General features: G+C 46.8%; 1 protein-coding gene across 6 annotated transcripts in view; it reads left to right on the top strand.

Moving 5' to 3' along the window:
- Window positions 1-22,994, top strand: part of ZFR2 (zinc finger RNA binding protein 2) — an 89,608-nt gene that overhangs the window by 54,077 nt on the left and 12,537 nt on the right. For all 6 annotated transcript variants that reach the window (XM_075070825.1, XM_075070821.1, XM_032774560.2 and 3 more), the window contains 7 exons: window positions 37-156; window positions 4,049-4,194; window positions 8,001-8,139; window positions 16,469-16,659; window positions 17,518-17,689; window positions 19,548-19,689; window positions 20,262-20,359. In XM_075070825.1, the coding sequence (XP_074926926.1) occupies window positions 37-156; window positions 4,049-4,194; window positions 8,001-8,139; window positions 16,469-16,659; window positions 17,518-17,689; window positions 19,548-19,689; window positions 20,262-20,359 (1,008 nt within the window). The remainder of the gene's footprint in view (window positions 1-36; window positions 157-4,048; window positions 4,195-8,000; window positions 8,140-16,468; window positions 16,660-17,517; window positions 17,690-19,547; window positions 19,690-20,261; window positions 20,360-22,994) is intronic.

Below are 22,994 nucleotides of genomic sequence, written 5' to 3' on the forward strand. Positions count from 1 at the left end.
ATGAATATAAATATTAAATTACGTATTTTATCTCAGGTACGCAATGATGAAGGAAAAATGATCCGGTTTCACTGTAAGCTCTGTGAGTGCAGTTTCAATGATCCTAATGCCAAGGATATGCACCTGAAGGGGCGTAGGCATCGGCTCCAGTACAAGGTGTGAATGGGGACATCCTGTCATGGTGCTGAACAAAGGGACTTGGATGGTAGTGGCTTCGCTCTCGACTCATGAAATAGAAGAAGGGGAGAAATCAGTAGCTTATTTTGTAAAAAGCTTTTTCTAAATACTAGAAGGATTCTATCAGCTGTAAAAGCAAATGGAATGAGTCCAGAAAAATTTCTTGCGAACATTTTTTCCACCAAGAATTGTCCACTTTCAGATTCTCAGCTCTTACTATATTTAGCATCTCTGACTGAAAACTTTAATCTTCTTTTCATAAAAATATAAAGGAAACTACCATATATGGATGTTCAGTGCAGATAACTTAATGAAGGTGGTAACTGATTTGAGTAGATTTTGTTGTAGGAAATAAATGTTTTCCAGCATCTTGTTTGCACTTGACAAATAGTAAGTCTAAGTTTCAAAACTAGTGTAACATGACACCAGATCTTGCATGTCTGAATGGAGATTTTCAAAACACAACTTTGACCATTTGTTTTTTATTTCATCTGGGTGAAATTCTTGCTTTCTAAAAGAATAAAATAATATTGTATGAAGTCAGGTTAAATTACCAATTCAGCCTGTTCTCAGACATCCTGATGGAATATGTTAACTCTAGAAAAGACAATTCCTCATGCTTTTTTTTTCCAATTAGTAAATAATTATACAAAAATTTCTGAGAATTGTGCAATAGAACTAATTCCTGATCCCTCTCCCTTCCCTATTGCTAATAGTTTCTTGAAGAGAGTAGCCATACTATCTCTCTTCCCCCAGAGAAAGTGTCTGGAATGAGTGTCTCCTCTTTCTGCCTTTAAGTGGGGCAGTAAACCAATTAGACATCCTTTTACAAGGAATATTGCAGTTCAGGCACCTGAAACAGTGTGGCCAACAGTTTGCGGCTTCCCAGCACTAATTCAAAATGGATTGGTCAATAGCAAAATTAGTCTTGCATGGCTATTTAGACATATATGAAGGTGCTTAGTGATACTCTCTTCCAGGGAGGAGAGGGAAAGATTTTTGTGATCACTGGAAGCAACTTTAAGATCAGTAGTTACAGATACTTATTCAGAGACTTAACTGCTGAATTTCCATCTCAGCCATTTACTCCCATGATATTAAATGACAAGGATACTTACTCACCATACTTGCTCATCCCAGCAGGAGCTATTGTGAATGCGCTGTTGCTCCCAACTGTTCCCTCCTCCTTTGGTGAATGGCAGTCACTTTGCAAGCTTCATGTTACTGCCACGGCCACAGTCACCTGTTATTCTGATTCATTAAAACAAACCCAGGAGAATCTGGTTTCCATGGAAGGAGCAAATTTTATTCAGAAACAGCCATTTAATGTCAAAAGGAATGTATCAAAAGCAAATGTATGTGAGTCTGGTGATTTTTTTTGTCTCATTATTAATATTATGGCATCGAGTCAGGTTTCCGCATGCTCAGTCCATTGTTGATAGCAGCTCTGCCCAAACCCATTGTCACAAAAGAATTAGCCTTTGGTAAGGCTGACTTCCTAACAATCGGTGCCTTCTGTCCCAAAGATGACAGTGGATTGCTATTCTGAAGTTCTTGAAGTTGTAAATAAGTGGCCAGTAGATGGTGACCTTGATTGATTGGTATTTCATGAAATGGAGTCATGAAATGGAGTAACTGTAGAAGACTATCCCACCTGTACTTAACCATCCTGCACTGTAATCCAGGGAGTGATGTTATAGTACAAATTAACCATGAAACAGTGGACTTGCCTAGGATGGATTTATTGTGTTTAATGATAAATCAGTTATTGGAATTATTAATGTGAAGCCAGAGTTGTTGCACAGACCACAAAGAATTGAATCCATCAAACTCCATTTGACTTTGGCAATTCAAGTGTCAGTGAATACAGTCACTGTTTATAGGCTTAAGTCATTTGGTGGGTCTGAGTTCCGTATATCAGAAGGATTCATCTTCACCATTTTAACTTCTTTCTTGCATTAGTTGACCTTAACATTGCATTTAAGCACTGATTGGCAAAGCTCTGTTTTAGGAGTGTTTTTAGTGAACACAAAGCATTTTACAAGTTTTGCAAGCGCTATATGTTACAATATGTTGGGGGTGGTAAACACCACTTAAATCCAACACAGAGGGACCTAAAAAGCATATTTTATAATTCTTAGATTAAAACCTCCTTAGGCCATCTTCAGTTGGTCTCTTTGAATGGAGTATATTTTGTCATCCGGGACTGTTACCAACTCCTGTTGAAATAACATTTCTTGGAAGCAAGTTTAGGCTCTTTAGATCATTACCACCCCAAATTGTCCATTCCAACAAACAGAAATTGTTTGGAAGTCATGCCATTGTCAAGTCCAGAACTGGCCAGTCCTTATCTTGCCAACATTTTGAAGCCTACAGAGTAAAAATATTTTGTCTTTTCATTCAAAAGTAACGAGCAGAGTGGTCATTTACATTGATTATTAGCAAGACTTTTAAAAGCTCTGAGATGAAAAATCGTTCTGGTTGCCTATCCACATTTCTTTTTCCTATTTTCAGTTGCTCATGCTTTAATCAGTCAAGGCCCTTTAGATGAGAAAATGAGTTCTGTTTGCTAAGTGTTCATCTTTTCCTGCCACTTGTTCTTTGACTGAAATTACCACTTTTGTTTGCGCATAAGCATGCATGCATCCTATGAAGCGGGTTTTAGCCCACAAAAGCTTATGCTCAAATAAATTTGTTAGTCTCTAAGGCAGTGGTCTCCAAACTTTTTTGATCATGCACCCCATCAGTAAAAAAATTTTGAGCACGCACCCCCTGCCACTCCGCAGGGCCGGCTCTACCATTTTTCCACCTCAAGCAAAAAAATAAAAAGCCACTTGGACTCCCACTCGAACTGCCAAAGCAAAAAAAAAAAATAAAAGCTGCCCGAACTACCAAAGCGGTGCTGTTACGATGGCGGCGCTCCTGCCACGCACCCTGAAGGATCGTCTTGTGCATCTCACTTTGGAGACCGCTGCTCTAAGGTGCCACAAGTACTCCTGTTCTTTTTGCTGATACAGACTAACACAGCTACTACTCTGAAATCTCTCACTTTTGTCCACTCTTCCACTGCCAGCAAATGCAACATCACAAACATTTGGTTGCTGTGGAAATGTTGCAAACAGCATTGCTTTAAGATGAGAAAAAAACAGCAGAAAATAGAGAACTCATGTCCCATATTCAAGCAGATATTTCTAATTTCAATGAGGTCACATTAATATAAAGTCAGATTAGAAGAATTAGTCTCAGAACGTTGACATGTACTTAATATTATCCCTGGGTTTGGCCGTTGAATATTGCTTTTGAAACATCTCAGGTTCAAAGCTTGGGTTTATGTGAAGCTGGAGACTTGATCCCAGATTTTCGAATCTGGGTATTTCCATTTTGGGCTCTCTATTTAAGACACCTTGGGCCTGATTTCAGAGGTGCTGAGTATCCATAAACTCCAGTTTACTTCATTGGGAGTTGCGGATGCTCATCTCTGAAAATCAGGCCACTTTTATTTAGGTGTTTAAGTTTTTAAAAGTTGCTCTTGGGTTTTACCCTCTGTCCTAAATCTGTTTTGGATAGGTCTTTTTAGCAATTGATGCTGGGAACTGGAATAGTTTAGAAAGAGGCTTCCTTGTTCTGGTGGTAGGGGTTTAAGTGTGTTGTATACCTGCCCATGGCTATTTCTCTTAATTAAGAAATGGTACAAATTATCCTTATACAACATGCCATCAAACAGTATCTAAAAACCCAAAAGTAATGTTAGGTTTATTAGTAACACTTTAATTATGGGACTACAGTAGTAGACTTTTTTAATATTGATATTCTACTAGCTTTGCGATAATGCTTTTAAGATTGTCTAAAATGTGTTGCAACTTCCTTGTAGAAGAAAGTAAACCCAGATCTACCAGTTGAGATCAAGCCCAGTAACCGAGCTCGGAAAATGCACGAGGAGAAGATGAAAAAGCAGAAACAGAAGGATATGATAAAGAGACGCAGAGAGGAAGAACAGCGTTGGCACATGGAAATGAGGCGAGTCCTCCATTGGAGATCACTTTCACAGTCGTGGATTTTATGGGATATTGCTGGATTCATACTTTCGTGTTAATTCACCCCATCTGTTGAGCTTTGCTAGCGCAAGGGCTCTCAATCTGTGGGTCAGGATCTTGCAGGTGATCACAGATCTGTTCTTCTTCCCTGTCTGTGCAAATGCTTTCTTGCTTAGCCACTTGCACGTTGACTTCTTGAGATGCCAGAAAAACCTGTGTGTTGACTTCTGTAGTGACAAAGGAACTGATGCAAAGGATTCTGGGCATATTTGAGGAAAACTGGTTGTGAAAGCCTTAATGGATGGGAGATAGACAAAGTAGTCGAATTGTTTATAGAGGTGTAGAAAGTAAAAGGTTGAAAAGCCCTGCCATAATAGAAAAGCTTATGATCTGACAGGAGTCTTAAGATGCTTTAGAGCTGTATCATCCAGGACCATTGCCTCTGCATAGGGAAAGTGAAAAGCAGATGTATTGCCTTGTTCTCGCTGGCTGATACTTTGCCCTTGCTATAACTGAAGAGCATTTGAAGGGGAGGATGCAGGCCTGTTTTTGCAGTAGTGTTTGAAAGCAGTGTAAGTTGAAAGAATTGGACGTTGGCTTGTATTTTGCACACGCTTCTCTAGAGCAGGGGTTCCCAAACTTTTTTTTCCTGAGGCTCACCTGTGCAGCTGAAATAGGCACAGTAGCCCACTATTAACATGCATCTGTCAGGGAGAGGGGTCCTGTGAGGCGTGCATGGGCCCCTCACCTCAGCAGGGACCAGGGAGGGGCCAGGCAGGTGCTATAGCCAGCTCTCGCTGGCACCCTCCGCCTCAGCTGCCTGCTGAGTGCCTTGAGCTTGTCACCTGGCAGCCCTGCCCCAGTCATCCACCCAGCACCCTAGCATGCCTCACAGGCACCCAGGGCTGGCCTTAGAGAAAATGGTGCCATGGGCGCACTTGTATTTTGGCACCTCTGGACCCTGCTGCCTCCCTGTGCTTTGACCCCCACTGTTCTTCCCCTCCTCCCCCCTTTGTCCTGAGCTCCCTTCCATGTCCTCACATTCTAGATCTGCCCCATTCTTTACCTCTTGACCACGGCAGCTGGAAAATGGCAGCTGCTGGCTGGGCGGCCCCCAACTCCACCCAGGGGCGGACCACCTGGGACTGTGTCGTGGACCAAATTTGAGCTGTGGCCCACAGTTTGAGAACCACTATAGTAGAGCACTAAGTGGAGTGGGAAGATGGATAGCTTTTGTAATGCCTCAGAGTACGTACTGTATGTGCTCCGTGCCCTCTTTTTCTCCCCACCATACCCAAGCCCCATTAAGTATTAGGAGATAGTGAGCATATGGCACTGTTAGTGCCACACCCAGCTGGAGGATGCCTCTAGATATTCCTGTGTAATGCATTCTGCGTAGAATGGGTAGAAAAGGCTCCTTAAACTTTTCTGACTGTGATCCATTCTTGCAGAATCTTCACCTGTTAATAATTCATGTAAGTCTCACTGATATGCACTCATCTATGTTGTGAAATACAGCAACTGTTTAAACAATACACAGCAGAGCTAGGGCAGGAAAGAAGATCAGCAATCTCCAATTCTGATTCTGGCTGCTTACACAGTTCAATCAAATGTGTTAATTTTCTTCTTATTCTCCTGAGGCACTCTTGCTAATCTGATCACAAATAACCATTAGAAGTTATAGCATCATAGGCTTTTTCTGATCAGCTGGTCAGAGGACAGTGACTGTTTTGACCCCAGAAGTACTTTTAACACAGGCAGTGCACAGACAATCCAGGAAGTTTTTGGAGAGTGTTGGGGACAACTTCCTGGTACAAGTGCTGGAGGAACCAAGTAGGGGCTGTGCTCCTCTTGACCTGCTGCTTACAAATAGGGAAGAATTGGTAGGGGAAGTAGAAGTGGGTGGCAGCCTGGGCAGCAGTGACCATGAGATAGTTGAGTTCAGGATCCTGACAAAAGGAAGAAAGGAGAGTAGCAAAATACGGACCCTAGATTTCAGAAAAGCAGACTTTGACTCCCTTGGGAAGCTAATACAGGTCTGTCGCATCTTAGGTGCATTTAACATGCACGATTTCAGCTTTATGCGGTCGGCAAAAACAAGAAAAAACAAAAAAAAGAGAATATACTGTTTCTGTAGTGCAGGCGATTCCGCCTGCCATTATACTCAATGTAATTTTGACTATACGCAATTTTAGCTTTATGCAGTGACTGTGGAACATAACCCCAGCGTAAGATGAGACAGACCTGTATGAGCGGGGAAGGAGTCCAGGAGAGCTGGCTGTATTTTAAAGAAGCCTTATTGAGGGCGCAGGAACAAACAATCTCAAAGTGCAGAAAGAATAGCAAATATGGCAGGCAACCAGCTTGGCTTAACAGTGAAATCTTTGGTGAGCTTGAACTCAGAAAGTAAGCTTACAAGAAGTGGAAAGTTGGACAGATGACTACGGAGGAATATAAAAATATTGATAGCGCATGCAGGAGTGTAATCAAGAAGGCCAAGGCAGAACTGGAAGTGCAGCTAGCAAGGGATGTGAAGGGTAACAAGAAGGATTTCTACAGGTATGTTAGCAACAAGAAGGTCAAGGAAAGTATGGGACCCTTACTGAATGAGGGAGGCATCATAATGACAGATAATGTGGAAACAACTGAAGTACTCAATGCTTTTTTTGCATCGGTCTTCGCAGACAAGATCAGCTCCCAGACCGCTGCACTGGGCAGCACAGTATGGGAAGGAGGTGAGCACCCCTCAGTAGTGAAAGAACTGGTTAAGAACTATTTAGAAAAGCTGGATGTGCGCAAGTCCATGGGTCCACATCTAATGCATCCAAGGATGCTGATGGAGTTGGCTAATGTGACTGCAGAGCCATTGGCCATTATCTCTGAAAATTCATTGCGATAGGGGGAGGTCCTGGGCGATTGGAAAAAGGCAAATACAGTGCCCACATTTCAAGAAGGGGAGAAAAAGAACCCGGGGAACTACAGACCAGTCAGCCTCACTTCAGTCCTCAGTAAAACCATGGAGCAGGTATACAGGGAATCCATTTTGAAGCACTTGGAGGAGAGGAAGGTGATCAGGAACAGTCAACATGAATTCACCAAGGGCAAGTCATGCCTGACCAACCTGATTGTCTTCTATGATGAGATAACTGGCTCTGTGAATAAGGGGGAAGCTGTGGATGTGAGATATCTTGACTCTGTTCAACAATGATGAGGCCACACCTGGAGTATTGTGTCATTTGGTCCCCCCACTGCAGAGGGATGTAGACAAATTGGAGAGAGTCCATCGGAGGGCAACAAAAATGATCAGGGGACTGGGGCACGTGACTTATGAGGAGAGGCTGAGGGACCTGGGCTTCAGTCTGCAGAAGAGAAAAGTAAAGGGAGATTTGATAGCAGCCTTCAACTACCTGAAGGGGGGTTCCAAAGAGGTTGGAGCTCGGCTGTTCTCAGTGGTGGCAGATAATAGAACAAGGCTCAATGGTCTCAAGTGGCAGTGGGGGAGGTCTAGGTTGGACATTAGGAAACACTATTTCACTAGGAGGGCGGTGAAGCACTGGAAAGGGTTCCCTAGGGAGGTGGTGGTATCTCCATCCTTAGAGGTTTTTAAGGCCTGGCTTAACAAAGCCTTGGCTGAGATGATTTAATTGGGGTTTGTCCTGCTTTGAGCAGGGGGTTGGACTAGATGACCTCCTGAGGTCTCTTCCAACCCTAATATTCTATGATTCTAATGCAGTTCATCTTTGCTTGATATGACTGTACTACCTTTTTTTAAAATCTCTTTCCGTTCAGGCGCTATGAAGAGGAAATGTACTGGCGGCGGGTAGAGGAAGAGCAATTATACTGGGAAGAGCAGCGGCGTCGGATGGCTGCAGACTGGCATCCGCCCCCACTTATGGGCAGACCTGGCATATCAGTTCCTCCTCTCTTGGTGAGTAACTCTTGATTCAGTTCCCTGGAAGGAGAAATGTGAAGAAATCTGGCATCTTTAAACTCTGTTTCAAAGCTAGAATATGTGTTCCCTTGTGTATTCTTTGAGTATTGCAGGATTAATCTTATGTGTCTCCTAAAAACCCATCACCAGAATTTGGAATTGGCAATGGACACAGATTAACTCTTTTAATTGGTTGCAGCATTTTTGACAAATGCATGTTTGAAGTGTTGGACTATTTGGCAGGGTAAACCTATAAACTTCAGATTACTAGCTTGTTGTTTATACTATGCAGCCCGAAGGGTACGATTTGACTGCTGTGTCCTTATGTTCAGCAACAAAATGCCACTTGAAAACAGTTTTGTGTCCTCTTAACCCCCTATGCCTAAACTCATAAGCCTCTTCAGTTTTTATAACATCTAAAAAAAAATAATAATAATAATTGGAGATATACCGATCTCCTAGAACTGGAAGGGACCTTGGAAGGTCATTGAGTCTAGTCCCCTGCCTTCACTAGCAGGACCAATTTTTTGCCCTGTTCCCTAACTGGCCCCCTCAAGGATTGAACTCACAACCCTGGATTTAGCAGGCCAATGCTCAAACCACTACATTCTGCGTATCTTCCACTCCACCCATTTGTGCCCTGCACCAAGACACTCACCCTTCTTTTAAAAACCTTTTATACTGGGGCAAGAGATCGCCACATGATTGTGCGTGTGTGCGCACATGCACACCCACTTGAGATCTGCTGCAAGAATTTCATATGGCAGTGCCCTACCTGGACTTGAGTGGGTGGTGCATTACAATAGCAGAAGATACAATATGCATGTGTGAAAATTCACTTTTTAAATTAGAAAAATTACTAGCTAGCCTTGCTAAATACTTTGTAATGTAATCTGTCTGTGCATTTACACATGTCCCATTTATGTGCAGGTTACTAAAGTGATGGTTGTTGCATACAAAACCCCTATACAGTGAGCAGCATTTTCTTCTTCTACTTTCCTAGTCCTTTTCAAACCATTTAACAAGCATTTTTCAGGCAGTCTGACATGGAGGTCAGATTCCTTTTTGTTTGATTCTCTGAGGTAGGCTTTAGTAAATGGGGGGGTTTGTTGTAATCATAAGCATGTAGCTCTAGAATGGTACCTCTCATGGAACCTTATTTATCTTAATCACTGGAAACTGGGAGGCTTATTTACAGCTCTCACTGAATCTTCTTAGACTAATCTGTCTATACTGACTGGGTTAAACTTCTAGGTATGAGGTATGATGTCACTCTGTGCCAAGCCACCTGATATATTTAGAAAAAGACATTTTTACAGAGTGTCACATGTGGGGATCTGATCAGTGATTGGTTCTATACTCACTGCTGGGATTGGGAGGTCTGTATAGCAATGTGAATTTAGCATGACTTGAGAGAGCTGGCTAGGAAAATGCATGAGATTGCTCATTAACTGCTGCAGCTGGAGAACTTGGAAAATCACTTGTTAGTATAAATTTAAGCTCCCTCTACTGATGTTTTGGTCCTGTTGCTGTGCCATATACTAATCATCCTGCAGCTGCACCAAATGAATCTTCAAATCCCTCTACTTTTACAAATTCACTGATCTAGCACTTATATTGGTTATCTTGCGCAGCATTGAAACATACCCTCCTCTAGGTTGGAACATGACAACTGTTCAGTGCATAACAATGCTGCACAACACTTCAGGATAGGAAGTGAAAAATATCTTATCCTGTTGAAATTACAGAGGTAATTGAGGGAGGAAGAATGTAACTACCTAAATTGGAATTTGATCTGGCCACAGGGCACAGATAGTGCTGTAGATTCATCACATTTGGTCAGGACATTACCTTTTAAAGTCTGATTTATAAAACTTCACCTCCTGGAATCCAGCAACCCCTAATGCTGTGACGGAGCATTTGTGCAATACTAATTCAGAGGGAAGAACACCGCCTATTGAGCCTCACTTTCTGCAGCAGCTAAGTTTTTCCCTACTGCTCTTCTAGCCTGACCCTTTGAGACTTGACAAAATTCCAGTTGCTTGCTGGAATTTCTTTGCTTTAATTGTTTTCACATAGTCTTCTACATCTGTTCATGTAGTTATGAGCGTGTATAAGATGTCTACTATTGATGACATTGCTATGAATTTTTTTCATTCTTCTTTGAGTGCTTGCTCATGTCAAGTCCATTCTAGGTGTGGGCGCGCCCATGTGTGCGGCCTTTGGAGATTTTTGTTGTGGTGCCTCCTGGAGTGCTGCGCTCATGCTGCGTGTATCAGGCGTCGCTGGCCCTGCACCCTCACAGTTCTTTCTTACCGCCCATGGTGGTCAGTCAGAGTGCCTCTGTCCCTTGCTTCGCAAGTGGCCAACAGTTCCTTTCCTGTTTTAGCCTTGTTGTAAATAGTTCTTTTGTTTCTTAGTAGATAAGTAGCTGTTAAGTGTTCAGTTAGCGTGGGTCCCAGCGGGGACTTTGCCCCTGGTGGGGCATGCCCCGTTCTCTGGATTTTAAGCCCTGCTCCCCGTGTAACAGGCCTATGCCTGTTAGTGACCCTCACGATGGTTGTCTGCAGTGTCTCAGGGAATTCAACATGAAGGAACATTGTCGCATGTGCAAGAACTTTCGTCCTCAAACACAGAGGGAACGCAACATACATCTCAGGGTCCTCCTGATGCAGGTGGCCCTGCGCCCAGTTTCGGAGCCAGCTCAGCCTGAAACAGCACCCAGCACTTCGACCTCAGTGCATAGCGCACCTTCGGCATCGGACTCCTCCTGGCACTGGGCAAGCCCGATAAAAGCCCGATGGGAAAAGGACCCTGTTCAGGCCTTATGCCCACTCCAGACCTGCACAAGGGCTCTGTCTTTGGGAATTGCTCCCTTCAAAAAGACCTGCCACTGACTCTGGGGAGGGGTACAGGGTCCAAGCTGACGGTGCAGTCAACACCCGCTCAGCTCTCAGCGCCTGCCACCACAGCTGGCTCCATGTTCAGTGATGGAACTGGCTAAGGCTCCCCCAAAGGGCAAGCCCACCAGTAAGGCCTCACACAAGTTGAGCGAGTGCCACTGGTCTCCAGAGCCAAGGCAGAGCCCTAGGTCGCCACACTCTTGGTCTCCCCAGCCCAGGTCTCTGACCCATCATTACCAAGCATCGGTACCATGTTCCCAGTATCTATCTTCACACCGGAGCTCTCCCAAGCATAGATGATCTCCCTGGTACCAGTCTGAGTCACGTCATTGGTCGCCAAGACCTCGAGGCCGCTCCCCAACATGACGACAATCTCCCTACTCCCAGCACCAATTGCAACGCTTCCAGCACTGGCGGTTGGTAGCCGCCAGACCCAGGCTCCGAAGGCCCCGCCGTGGTCACAGGAGGGCGACGACTTCTTTGGATTGGAGGCACAGTTCAGCCCCTTGCCCAGGCAGCAATGGGAAGGGGCTCTGGAAGGTGCGTCTACGGCATCGGGGCCGACCTGGCAGCAAGGCCAATGGCCAACCCAATGGCCTTATTGGAATGCCTGAGGGTTCCCATTATGCCGTCGCCCCACTCTCACCAACTCTCGGTCACCACATCAGAGAGGCCAAAGTCAGTACCCATGGTACCGTCAGCACTCTCACCCCAAGGCCACCCTCCCCATTGGGGAAAGATGCCAGCGAGCTTCTGCCATTGGTCCAATCATCATCCTCTTCCCCGGGTGAAGCAGTGACAGGCCCCTCCAGAGCTAGTGCACCAGGTGATTTTTAAGAAGCATCAGGCGCTGCTCCATAGCATTGCTTTGAATTTGGGCCTCAAGGCAGAGGAGATGGAGGAGCAGGCGGACACATTGTTCGATGTGCTCTTGGTGGCCACCCCAGACCAGGTTGCCCTTCAGGTACACGAAGGGCTCCTGGACATTGCCAAGTCCATCTGGCAAACCCGTCCTCTATTCCGTCCACGTCTAAAAGAGTGGAGAAGTAGTACTTCGTCCCTGCGAAAGGGTTCAAGTACTTATACAATCACCTGCCACCAGGATTGTTGGTCATGTCAACGGCCAACGAGAAAGATAAGCAGGGCCCCATGAGTTCCACCCCTAAAAATGAAGATGCTAAGTAGTTGGACTTGTTTGGTCGCAAGATTTATTCTATGGCCAGTCTCCAGTTTCAGGTGGTGGACCACCAAACTCTCTTGGGCCATTACAATTTTAACTTATGAGACTCCCTCCTCAAGTTTAAAGACTCCATGCCCCAGGAGTTTGCAACTCTGGTGGTGGAAGGCACCATGGTGACTTCGTGCTCCCTTGAAATGACCTGGGATGCGGCCGATTTGGCTACCCGGGTGGTTGCCTCAGTGGTGGTTCTGAGGCGCAGTTCCTGGCTTCAGACCACAGGCCTTTCCCAGGAGATGCAGGCCTTTATTCAGAACCTGCCATTTGATGGTGTCGGTCTGTTGTCTGACCAGACGTACATACAGCTGTACGGCCTTAAGGACACATGGGTGACTCTCCGCTCTCTGGGGATGCATTCTTCTCAGGTTTCAAGACAGCCGTTGCAACCTCCAGGACAGTGGAAGCCTTGTCATGGACCGACCTGCAAGAAATCAGGACACCGGGTTTAGCCTCTGCCACTACTTGTCGTCCCATTCCCCTGCGCAGCCTGGCCCAGTGAAACACCAAGGGGGTCAGAAGCCCTCATTTTGAGGGTGCGCCTGGGAGCAACACACCAGCCATCTGTCTGGATCCTTCCTGCCCTTTTCTTGACCACCTCTCTCCTTATTGTTTGGCATGGTCCAGGGTTACATTGGACCGCCAGATCCTGGACATAATCACTTGGGGCTATACCCTACGATTCTTGGTCATCCCGCCCCTCTTCTTCCCTGTCCCACCTCTTTCCTATCCCTCTTCAGGGACCCTTCCCACGAGCATCTCCTCATTCAGGAGGTCAAGAAGCTCCTGGGCTTGAGGGCTGTGGAGGAGGTTCCGAAAGGCCAAAGTGGGCCTCAGACCCATCCTGGACCTGCATGACCTCAAGAGGTCAACTCCCTGAGAGAAGTTCCGCATGGTCTCCCTGGCCTCCATTATCTCTTCCCTGCATCCGGGGGACTGGTACGTGCTCTCGACTGAAAGGACGCGTACTTCTATGTCTCCATATTCCTGGGACACAGATAGTTCTGTGCTTTATTGTGGCTGGGCAGCATTGTCAGTTCACGTTCCTACCTTTTGGCCTGTCCTCGGCCCCTGGGTGTTAGCGAAATGCATGGTGCCAGTGGTGACTTACCTCAGGTGTCACTGAGGTGTGTGTGTCCAGATCTTTCCGTATCTCAACGACTGTCTCATCAAGGGCAGGTACAAAGGAGCCTCGATCGGATGCATTCCACCTGCAGCAATCTGGGCCTGTTGAAGATAAACGCAGAAAAGTCCACGTTAATGCCAGTTCAATGGATAGAGTTTATCGGAGCAGTCATCAACTCCACGCGAGCTAGGGCCTTCCTTCCCGAAGCATGTTTTCAGGCCATAGTGGGCTTAATCCCCTACATGCAATCCCACTCACTCATTACCGCCCACATGTGTCTGGGACTGTTGGGCCACATGCACATACGTGGTCAGCCATGCACTTCTTCATATGAGGCCTCTGCAAACGTGGCTGGTCTCAGTTTACATTCTCAGCAGGCCCCTCCTAGACTGAGTAGTCACAGTACCAGTCCATATCCTGCTGTCGTTGGCCTGGTGGCAGGATCCAAAGTTGGTGCTTCAAGGAGTTCCCTTTGCGTCCTTGACCCCATTGCTCACCCTGATCTCGGATGCTTCGCATCTGGAATGGGAAGCCCATCTCGGCAAGCTCATAAGAAACTTAAGAACATAAGAGTGGCCATACTGGGTCAGACCAAAGGTCCATCCAGCCCAATATCCTGTCTACTGTCAGTGGCCAATGCCAGGTGTCCCAGAGGGAGTGAACCTAACATGTAATGATCAAGTGATCTCTCTCCTGCCATCCATCTTCACCCTTTGACAAACAGAGGCTAGGGACACCATTCCTTACCCTCCTGGCTAATAGCCATTGTGGATTTAACTTCCATGAATTTATCCAGTTCTCTTTTAAACCCTGTTATAGTCCTAGCCTCCACAACCTCCTTGGGCATGGAGTTCCACGGGTTGACTGTGCGCTGTGTGAAGAAGAGGTTTAAAACGGATGAAAGGAAGTTCAACACCCAGGGTCGTTGGTTACAATCCAACTTGGCCCTCCACATCAATGTAAGGGAGCTCAGAGCGGTTTGACTGGCCCATCAGGCTCTCTTGCCCCACCTGAAAGGCAAAGTGGTACAGTCCTGACAGGCAATACCGCCGCGGTATATTACATCAATTGACAGGGCAGCATCAGGTCTTCAACCCTTTGTCAAGAAGCACTCAGCCTCTGGGACTTTTGCGTGAGGAATGCCATTCACCTGGTGGCTGCCCATCTGCTGGGGGCCAAAAATGTCTTGGCAGATCGCCTCAGCAGAATCCTGTTATCTTGCCATGAAGGCTCACTCCATCCAGAGGTAGTCAGCCTGATCTTCTGCAGGTGGGGGAGTCCCCAGGTTGGACCTGTTGGCATCCAGGCAGGAAATGCCACGTGTTCTGCCTTTTGCAGGGCAGGGACAAGGGCTCCCTGTCGGATACCTTCCTGATCTTGTGGTCTGGAGCACTGACGTACGCCTTCCCGCTTGTGCCCTTGATCCACAGGCCCTTCCTGAAGGTGAAGCAAGACAAGGCCAAGGTCATCCCTGTGGCCTTGTCAGCACTGGTTCAGCATACTGCTGAGTCTATTGGCAGCCACCCCCCAGCAGCGGCCTCTTCAACCAGATCTGCTGTCCCAGAACCATGGCAATCTGCTGCACCCAAACCTGGCGGCACTGCACTGACAGCCTGGCTGCTGCGTAGGTGAGTGGAGAGGAATGATGGTGTTCCACCGGTGGCAAGCAAGTCCTGCTGGGCAGCAGGAATCCTTCCACCCAAGCTACCAATGTGACTAAGTGGAAGCAATTCGCATGTTGGGCCTCGGATAGTCACATCTGTGTGGAGGAGGCCCCACTGCGGGACATCTGGACTATCTGCTGCACTTTACGCTCCAGAACCTGTCAGTCTTCGGTCAAGGTGCACCTGGTAGCCATTTTGACATTCCATTCTCCATTTCAAGGCAGGTCGGTCTTCGCCCACCCTATGACGACACAGTTTCTGAAGGGCCTGGAGCATCTCTACCTGCATGTCTGGGATCCAGTACCCCCTTGGGTCCTCAGCCTTGTGCTCTCACTGCTCATGGGTCCCCCCTTCGAGCCTCTAGCTTCCTGCTCTCTCCTGCTTCTCTCCTGGAAGATTTCCTTCCTAGATGCCATAACTTCAGCCTGTTGTGTGTTCAGAATCAGAGTGCTAAAGTCTGAACCACCTTGCGTGACCTTCTGTAAGGACAAAGTTCAGCCTTTCTGCCCAAGGTTGTCTCCTAGTTCCATACTGGTCAAGACATATACTTGCTGGTCCCCTGTTCTAAGCCCTACGAGACAGATAAGGAACACAATTTGCATACGCTGGACATCAGATGTGCTCTGGCCTTCTACATAGAACGAAGCCATTCTGTAAGTCTATGAAGCTGTTTGTGGTGATCATAGACAGAATGAAAGGTTGCCCTGTCTCCCCAAAGAATTTCATTGTGGATCACGGCCTGTATCCGTTACTGCTGTGAGCTAAGGAATGTGCCTCCCGCCGCCGATAGTGACGGCTCACTCGATTAGGGCGCAGGTGTCTTTGGCAGCCTTCCTTGCTCAAGTGCTGATCCAGGAGATCTGTCTGGCAGTGACCCGGTTGTCTGTCCACACATTTGCTTCACACTGTCCATTGACCCAGTAAGCTCAGAATGACGCTGACTTTGGCAGAGCTGTGCTACAAGCTGCCTGACGGTGAACTCTGAGCCCACATCTGTTGATACTGCTTGTGAGTCACCTAGAATGGAATTGATATGAGCAAGCAGTTACCTACCCTTCGTAACTGTTGTTCTTCAAGATGTGTTGCTTATGTCCATTCCATTACCTGCCCTCCTGCCCCTCTGTCAAAATGTCGGCAAAAAGGAACTGAGATGGCGCAGGGCCGGTGGTGTCTGATATACCGCGGCATGAGTGTGGCACTCTAGGGGGCACCACAGCTGGCCCTATGGATACCGTTAAGGCAAAAATCTCCTCCAGCTGCGCACATAGGTACGCACACACCTAGAATGGAATGGACCTGAGCAACGCATCTCGAAGAACAAGAGTTATGAAAGGTAGGTAACTGTTTTTAGTTCTTCTCAGCCCTCAGATGGTAGTAAAGTTTATTTTTTATCTCTCAGCCTACTAGACGTCCAGACTCTTCTGATGACCGTCACATCATGACAAAGCACTCTAACATCTACCCAACAGAAGAGGAGCTACAGGCCATCCAGAAGGTCGTCTCCCATTCTGAACGTGCTCTTAAGCTCGTCTCTGATTCATTGACAGAGCAAGAATCTGACAGAGAAGATGATGATGATGAAGAGAGGGGGTAACAAACTTGCATAGACTCTTTCCATAGATAGTTGGTGCAGTATTGTGGCAAGATGAGGTTGACACTTTTGGAGTGCTGGGGAAGTCGTCATCCCAGAATAGCTGCACAGTGTGTCGAAGGGGATGGGTAAGGAGGCCACATCAGCAAGATGAGAGTTTAAAAATGGCAAAAAGGAATCCTCTTCTCACTCTCATTTGTGCATCTGTATTTTGTTTGCCTAAGCATTGGTGAGGGTAGAGACCACAGAGCTTGCGATACGTATAGAATCGGCTTTCTTACTTAGTGGCTTTAAATTCTGTGTTTGTTCCTGTAGCACTGGTTGAAGCTAGATTAAAAAGAGTTACAATGATATCCAATGCCTGCAGAAAATGTTCCAGCTGTCCACAGCTGTGACACCACTTGGCACTTAATAGTCACTTCAAAAGTAGTAAAACAAAAATAGTCTCCCCTCTGAACAGTTAGACATGGGGTGGTAGTGAAATCTTTACACTATTTCAATGTAATATTTTAAATAAGAGTTCTGAAGAGTTCTTGTATTTAGGTTTAAGTTAAAGGTTTCAAAATTACAATCAAAAGACAAACGTGTTGCGAAGTAACTCATAGTGGGCCCACCACTAAAGCTACTTCAATGAATTCGTGCTGCAGCAGAACCAAAGAATTGCATGAAGATTTCAGTGTCTTTCTGTTTTAACAAATACAGTGCAGCAATTTACTTCAGTAGCCTCAGTGATATTGTTAATTGCCTTTTAGTTCTGCTTTTCAGATATTTTGGGGATCCCCGTGATAGATTTTAAGGCTCAGATTCAATGTAGATACCTCTGTTTGATGTTTTCCCATGACGTCTCTCCTCAACAGGACAGTAGAAACTGCACCCCGAATTCTGAAAGGTGTAATGCGAGTTGGCATTCTGGCAAAAGGGCTTCTGCTCCAAGGAGACAGGAATGTTCATCTTATCCTGCTCTCTGCCCAGAAACCTACACACACCCTCTTAACGAACATCACAGAGCAGCTGCCCAAGCAGCTTTCAGTAAGAGTGGATCCTCCTTCTTTGTTTCTGATTTCTAATGCCTGTTTCTCCTTTGCTAGTTGTCAGGAAAAAGGATACCTAGAGCATAGAATAATCCAGTACTGCCTATTGAAGATGAACAATGTCCTAGGCTATGTACAAAACCAAATAGAAAATACAATGCCTGTTGCTAAGCACAGGAACTGTAACAGGGCGTGTGTGCTGGGTTTTTTCTGCATTCCATCTCAAAATGGCAATTTCCATTATAGTAGTAGGTAGCATAGTGGTGTGCTGCACTTGTTTTGAATGTCTTAGTTCAGTCCTTACAGGCTCTTACATCACAAAGCTAATACAGTTCGGCATAATTTGGATGATGGAACAATCTGCTCAGGAAAGTCTCAGGACTAGAATGACAGAGCTGCATGTTAAGCTTGAGGTGCGCTGGTAGGGCTGCGAGAAAGCATGGCCAGTAAGGGCCTACTGCAGAAAAACGGTATGCTGCCTATTATATAGGTTTGTAGGGTTGTCGCTGGCGTGCTGGTCCCAGGATATGACAGAGACAAGGTAGGTGATATTTTTTTTACTGGACCAACTTCTGTTAGTGGAAGGCACTAGGTTTCCAGCTACACACGGCTCTTCCTCAGGTCTGGAGAAGGTAGACCGTGTGTCTGAGCTAAATATAAGGTGAGACAAATTATTAAACGTAAGAGGTTCACGTATGCTGTAGGAGACAGCAGTTTAAGGAATTGGGCAATTAAAGGTTAGCAGGCAACAGAGTGTGTTATAAATTACTATAATAAGCCATGAAACCAGTATCTTTGTTAATATCATGGTTTTTAGTGTCCAGCAGAGTTATGAATTTAAGCTCCCAGGCATGTCCCTTGAAAGTGTTACGTGGGATTCCTTTGAAGACGAGGACTGAGGTCAGACAGAGAGTGATAACTTTGTGAAAAGTGTTCACCCATGGACGATGTGGTGGTCTGTCGCTATCAATTTTCTGCATGGTTTCATTTGAGAGTGTAGTGATTGTCTCGTTTCACCCACATAGTTGTTGTGGCATTTGATGCACTGGATGAGGTACATCACATGTTGTGATAAGCATGTGTAGGATCCATATATCTTGAAAGTTGTATTGTGGGAGGTACTGATCATTATCATCAGTGGAGATATGTCTGCATGTTTTGCACCTGTTCTGGCAGGAACTGATGCTGTTTTGAGTTGGTGCGTCTTGGTCTGATCGGAGCTTGCTTCTGATGACAAGCTTGGTAAGGTTGAGGTGGTATTTGAAAGTCAGAAGAGAGAGTTTGGGGAAGATTTCTTTCAGGATACAGATGTGTCCATGTCTCACCTCTCAGTCCTCATCCTCAAAGGAAACCTGCATAAATACCTTCAAAAGACAAGCCTAGGAACTTAAATTCATAACTCTACTGGACTTAACACACACACTGGTTTTATGGTGTGTTACAACAATTTGTAGCACACTCTACTGCCTCCTAATCTTGAATTGCCCACTTCATTGAATATGGTTTTATACTGCATGTGTGAACTTCTTTTGCTTAACAACCTGTCCCACCTTGTATTTAGCTCAGACACTCTGTCTGCCTTCTCCAGACCGGAGGAAGAGCTCTGTATAGCTCAAAAGCTTGTCCCTTCCTTCAACAGGAGTTGATCCAATAAAAGATATTACCTCACCCATTTTTCTACTAATGTAATTGAAACTGATGCTACATCATTTCTAGCTTTTAAACTATATTAGTCAATTTCTTTCTTGAACAAAAAATTCACCAAATACATTTTTTTTTAATAGTGGGGTGTAGAGATAATGCTGGCACATGAACTTGAAGATGAAACAAGTGGAGTTTTGTTTTTAACTTTCTAGACGTTAACTGAAGATGAGTATGAAGTTTCATCCGATGCTGAGGAAGCGAGTATACACATCTGTTCGTGCAAGGAACCAAAAATGCAGGTCACAATTTCAGTCACATCTCCTCTCATGAGAGAGGATGCTTCTGCTGACAAAGGTGAGTAAATCATTGATGGTTTAAAATTACTGTGTGTGAAAGGTTTGATGTACTAAATATGTAATAATTTCAAAATGAACTAACCATGGTGACTGAGCAGATATTTTGATTTGTTGATTTGGTTACTACTGTCAGAATACTTTCCAAGTGACAAAATCAGAAGGCTGAAACCCTCCTAAAACTCCTGTGCTGCTTTTTCTCTTTACCTTCCTGAATGGGGAGGCAGAAGATGGATGGAGGTAGCTGTGTTCAAGACTTAACTTTATAAATCTGCAGACCTAATTGCTGTAATTTGTGAATAGAGATTTTTGTGCTGCTCTCAATGCTTTCAGAAACATTATTCTCATTTGAAAAAGCCTGCTTGCTTTTGATGGAGGAGACAATGATCTCTAATCCCAATGCAGTCGGGCTTCAGTCTGTGGATACGATTTAGAAACTACAGTATGCTAGTTTGATAGCTATTAGTAACAAAAAGTTATGGTTGTGTTATGGTCTTTTACAGCAACTCTTAGTCGCGAAAGCTTTGTAAGTAAATGGTGCAAAGAGACATTCATATATTTCTTTCCTCTTAGAAGCAACAGCAGAATCTCAGCTTGACCCCTGTGATATTTTGAGTCAACAGAAATGCCTAGAGTCATTGGCTGCCCTTCGTCATGCTAAATGGTTCCAGGTAAAGAGCTTTTCTAAGCACTGAGATGTGTTGTGCAGTTCTTCTTTGAGTGATTGCTCAGGTGTATTCTACAGTAGGTGTACGTGCTCGCCACGTGCACCGGTGCCAGAAGTTTTTCCCTTAGCAGTACCTGTAGGGGGAGAGAACCTTTGTGACCCCTGGAGTGGTGCCTCTATATCGCACTATAAGGGGAGCTACGCACCTCCCTCACCCCCCGCCCTGTTCCATCTTGCCACCAGTGAAGGTAGTCGGAACTTTGTGCTCCAGCCTTGCTGCAGCTTCTCTAGTTAGCCTTAGTAGTACAGTCCTTCCAATAGTTAAATAATTTTCTCCAGTTAGTCGTCTGGGTTAGGGGCATGTCCCGTGCCCCAGGCTTCAAGTTGTGCAACTCCTGTCACAGTTGTATGCCAAGAAGCGACCTGCACATTCAGTATCTCTGTTACTGGGGTGAGACCCACGTAAGTAAGCGCTATAGGATTGGCAGATCATTCAAGCCCTGAACTAAGAAGGAAAGGGACATTAGACTTTGCGCTCTCCTAATGGAAAGAGCACTGGCCCTGGCACGCCAAACGGACTCGGCACCCGGCACCGCGTTTTCGGTACGGAGTAAAGTTCCCTCCGCTAGCCAGCACCGCTCCTCCTCCAAGAAGCAGGGGAAGACTCAGCAGCTCTGAGACAAAAGTAGGAGTGAGGCCGGACCCAAGCTGGGCAGCCCACGATCCCCCTGGGGACCCAGGCCTCCAACTCACGCTGAGCGGAGCAGCCCGGTCCCGTCCGTGAGTGCATCCCTTGCGATGAGGATGCGATCAACTCCGGAGGCTGCACAGGCCGCAAGTGAAATCTTAACCCTCTTGGTACCTGGGGCGCCGCCTGAGACGAGTCCCTGGTCTCGAGGGAAGCCGCCACTGGGAGCACAACAGCCGTCTCCGACACGGCACAGTCCACGCTCCTAGGACCACTCGCCGCTTTGTTTGAGAGGTCTTCCCACAACTCGCCCCAGCCCTCTACCCCACTTAGGCTGATCAGCTCACCACCTGCGAAGGAGCCTAGGGGCTCCTCCACGCCCCGCGACCAGGGTCGCAGGCACTGCGATAAGTGGCACCGATGCTCCTCCTTGCGCCACAGCTACTGGAGCCAATCCTGACCCCACCAACGTAGACGCTCCGATTCGAGTTCCCACTCTACCAGACATCACACGCGGGACTCCTCAAGATTCTCCGGCACCAAAGCGTCGTAGCTCTGGCCGCCAGGGCGACTACAGGAGCAGCACCTCGGACGGGTACCAAACCTTGTCATTGAGGTCCTGGTCGTGCGGACGGCACCATCTCAGGCACCATTGCTCTCACCACTCCTACAGTACCGTGTGCTTGACAGTGACCTCAGCATCGGCACCCAGCCACCTGTCTCCAAGTCATGCGGCTCAGCGAGAACAAACTGTGGTGCCCGGCCCCCAAGTTGGTCAGTGGCACGGCACACCGTGGCGGGGCAGTGGTGTCAATGGGCACCGTGGCCGCAGATGCCTGCCCAGGCAAGTTCTCGCTTGGTGGCCGGAGCATCCCAGGGTCCTTTGGCCTCCCCTCCTCGGCAGAGGGAAAAGTCAACGGGTCTCAAGCCAATGGCACTGCACCGGACTCTGACCTGGGCATCGACCCACCAATACCCCCCGATGCCCTAGGCACCCGTGCCGTTCCACTCGCCAGCACTGGAGTAGGCCATAACGGCACTGCCTCTTGTCCCACAGGAGGACTTTAAGGCTCACCAGGAGCTCCTTAAGCAGGTGGTGTCCAATCTCCAGCTCTGGGCTGAGGAGTTGGAGGAGCTGTCTGACTCTTTTTAATCTGCTCTCGTCCTCGGCACCTGGCTGGGTGACTCTGCCTCTCCACCAGGGGATAGCCAATATCTCAACTACCCTGTGGCAAATCCCAGCTTCCTTGGCCCACATCTCCAAGAAGGCGGAGAGAAAATACTTCGTGCCGGCTAAGGACCATGAGTACCTGTATTCCCACCCGGCACTTAACTCCCTGGTGGTGGAATCAGTGAACCACTGGGAATGTCAGAGTCAACTCGCACCCACCCCCAAAGACAAGGATGTCAGGAGACTGGATATGTTTGGCAGGGAGGTTTATTCTTCAGCGAGTTTCCAGCTCAGGGTGGCCAACCATCAAGCCCTACTGAGCCGGTATGACTTCAACCTATGGGGGTCCCTACCAAGTTTAAACCTCTCCTCCTGGAGTGGAACAAAAAGGAGTTCAGGGCTCTGGTAGAGGAAGGAGCGGCAGCGGCTTCGGACGCGGCTGACATGGCAGCCTGCTCGATGGCCTCTGCCATATCCATGTGCAGGACATTGTGGCTTCTCCTGTCCGGACTGTCTGCAGCGTCCCAGTCCTTGATGCAGGACCTTCCCTTCGGCAGGAAAGCATTGTTCGTGGACCAAACTGATGTCCGCCTGCACGGGTGAAAGACTCCTGCACCACCCTGCAAACCTTGGGCCTGTACGTTCCTCCTGCGAAGGACAAGGTTCAATATCTTCATTAATGATCAGGAGGTTGGCATGGACTGCACTCTCAGCAAGTTTGCAGATGACACTAAACTTGGAGGAGTGGTAGATACGCTGGAGGGTAGGAACAGGATACAG

This window comes from Chelonoidis abingdonii, chromosome 11 (assembly GCF_003597395.2).
Source record: "Chelonoidis abingdonii isolate Lonesome George chromosome 11, CheloAbing_2.0, whole genome shotgun sequence".
In the NCBI taxonomy this organism is placed as follows: domain Eukaryota; kingdom Metazoa; phylum Chordata; order Testudines; family Testudinidae; genus Chelonoidis; species Chelonoidis abingdonii.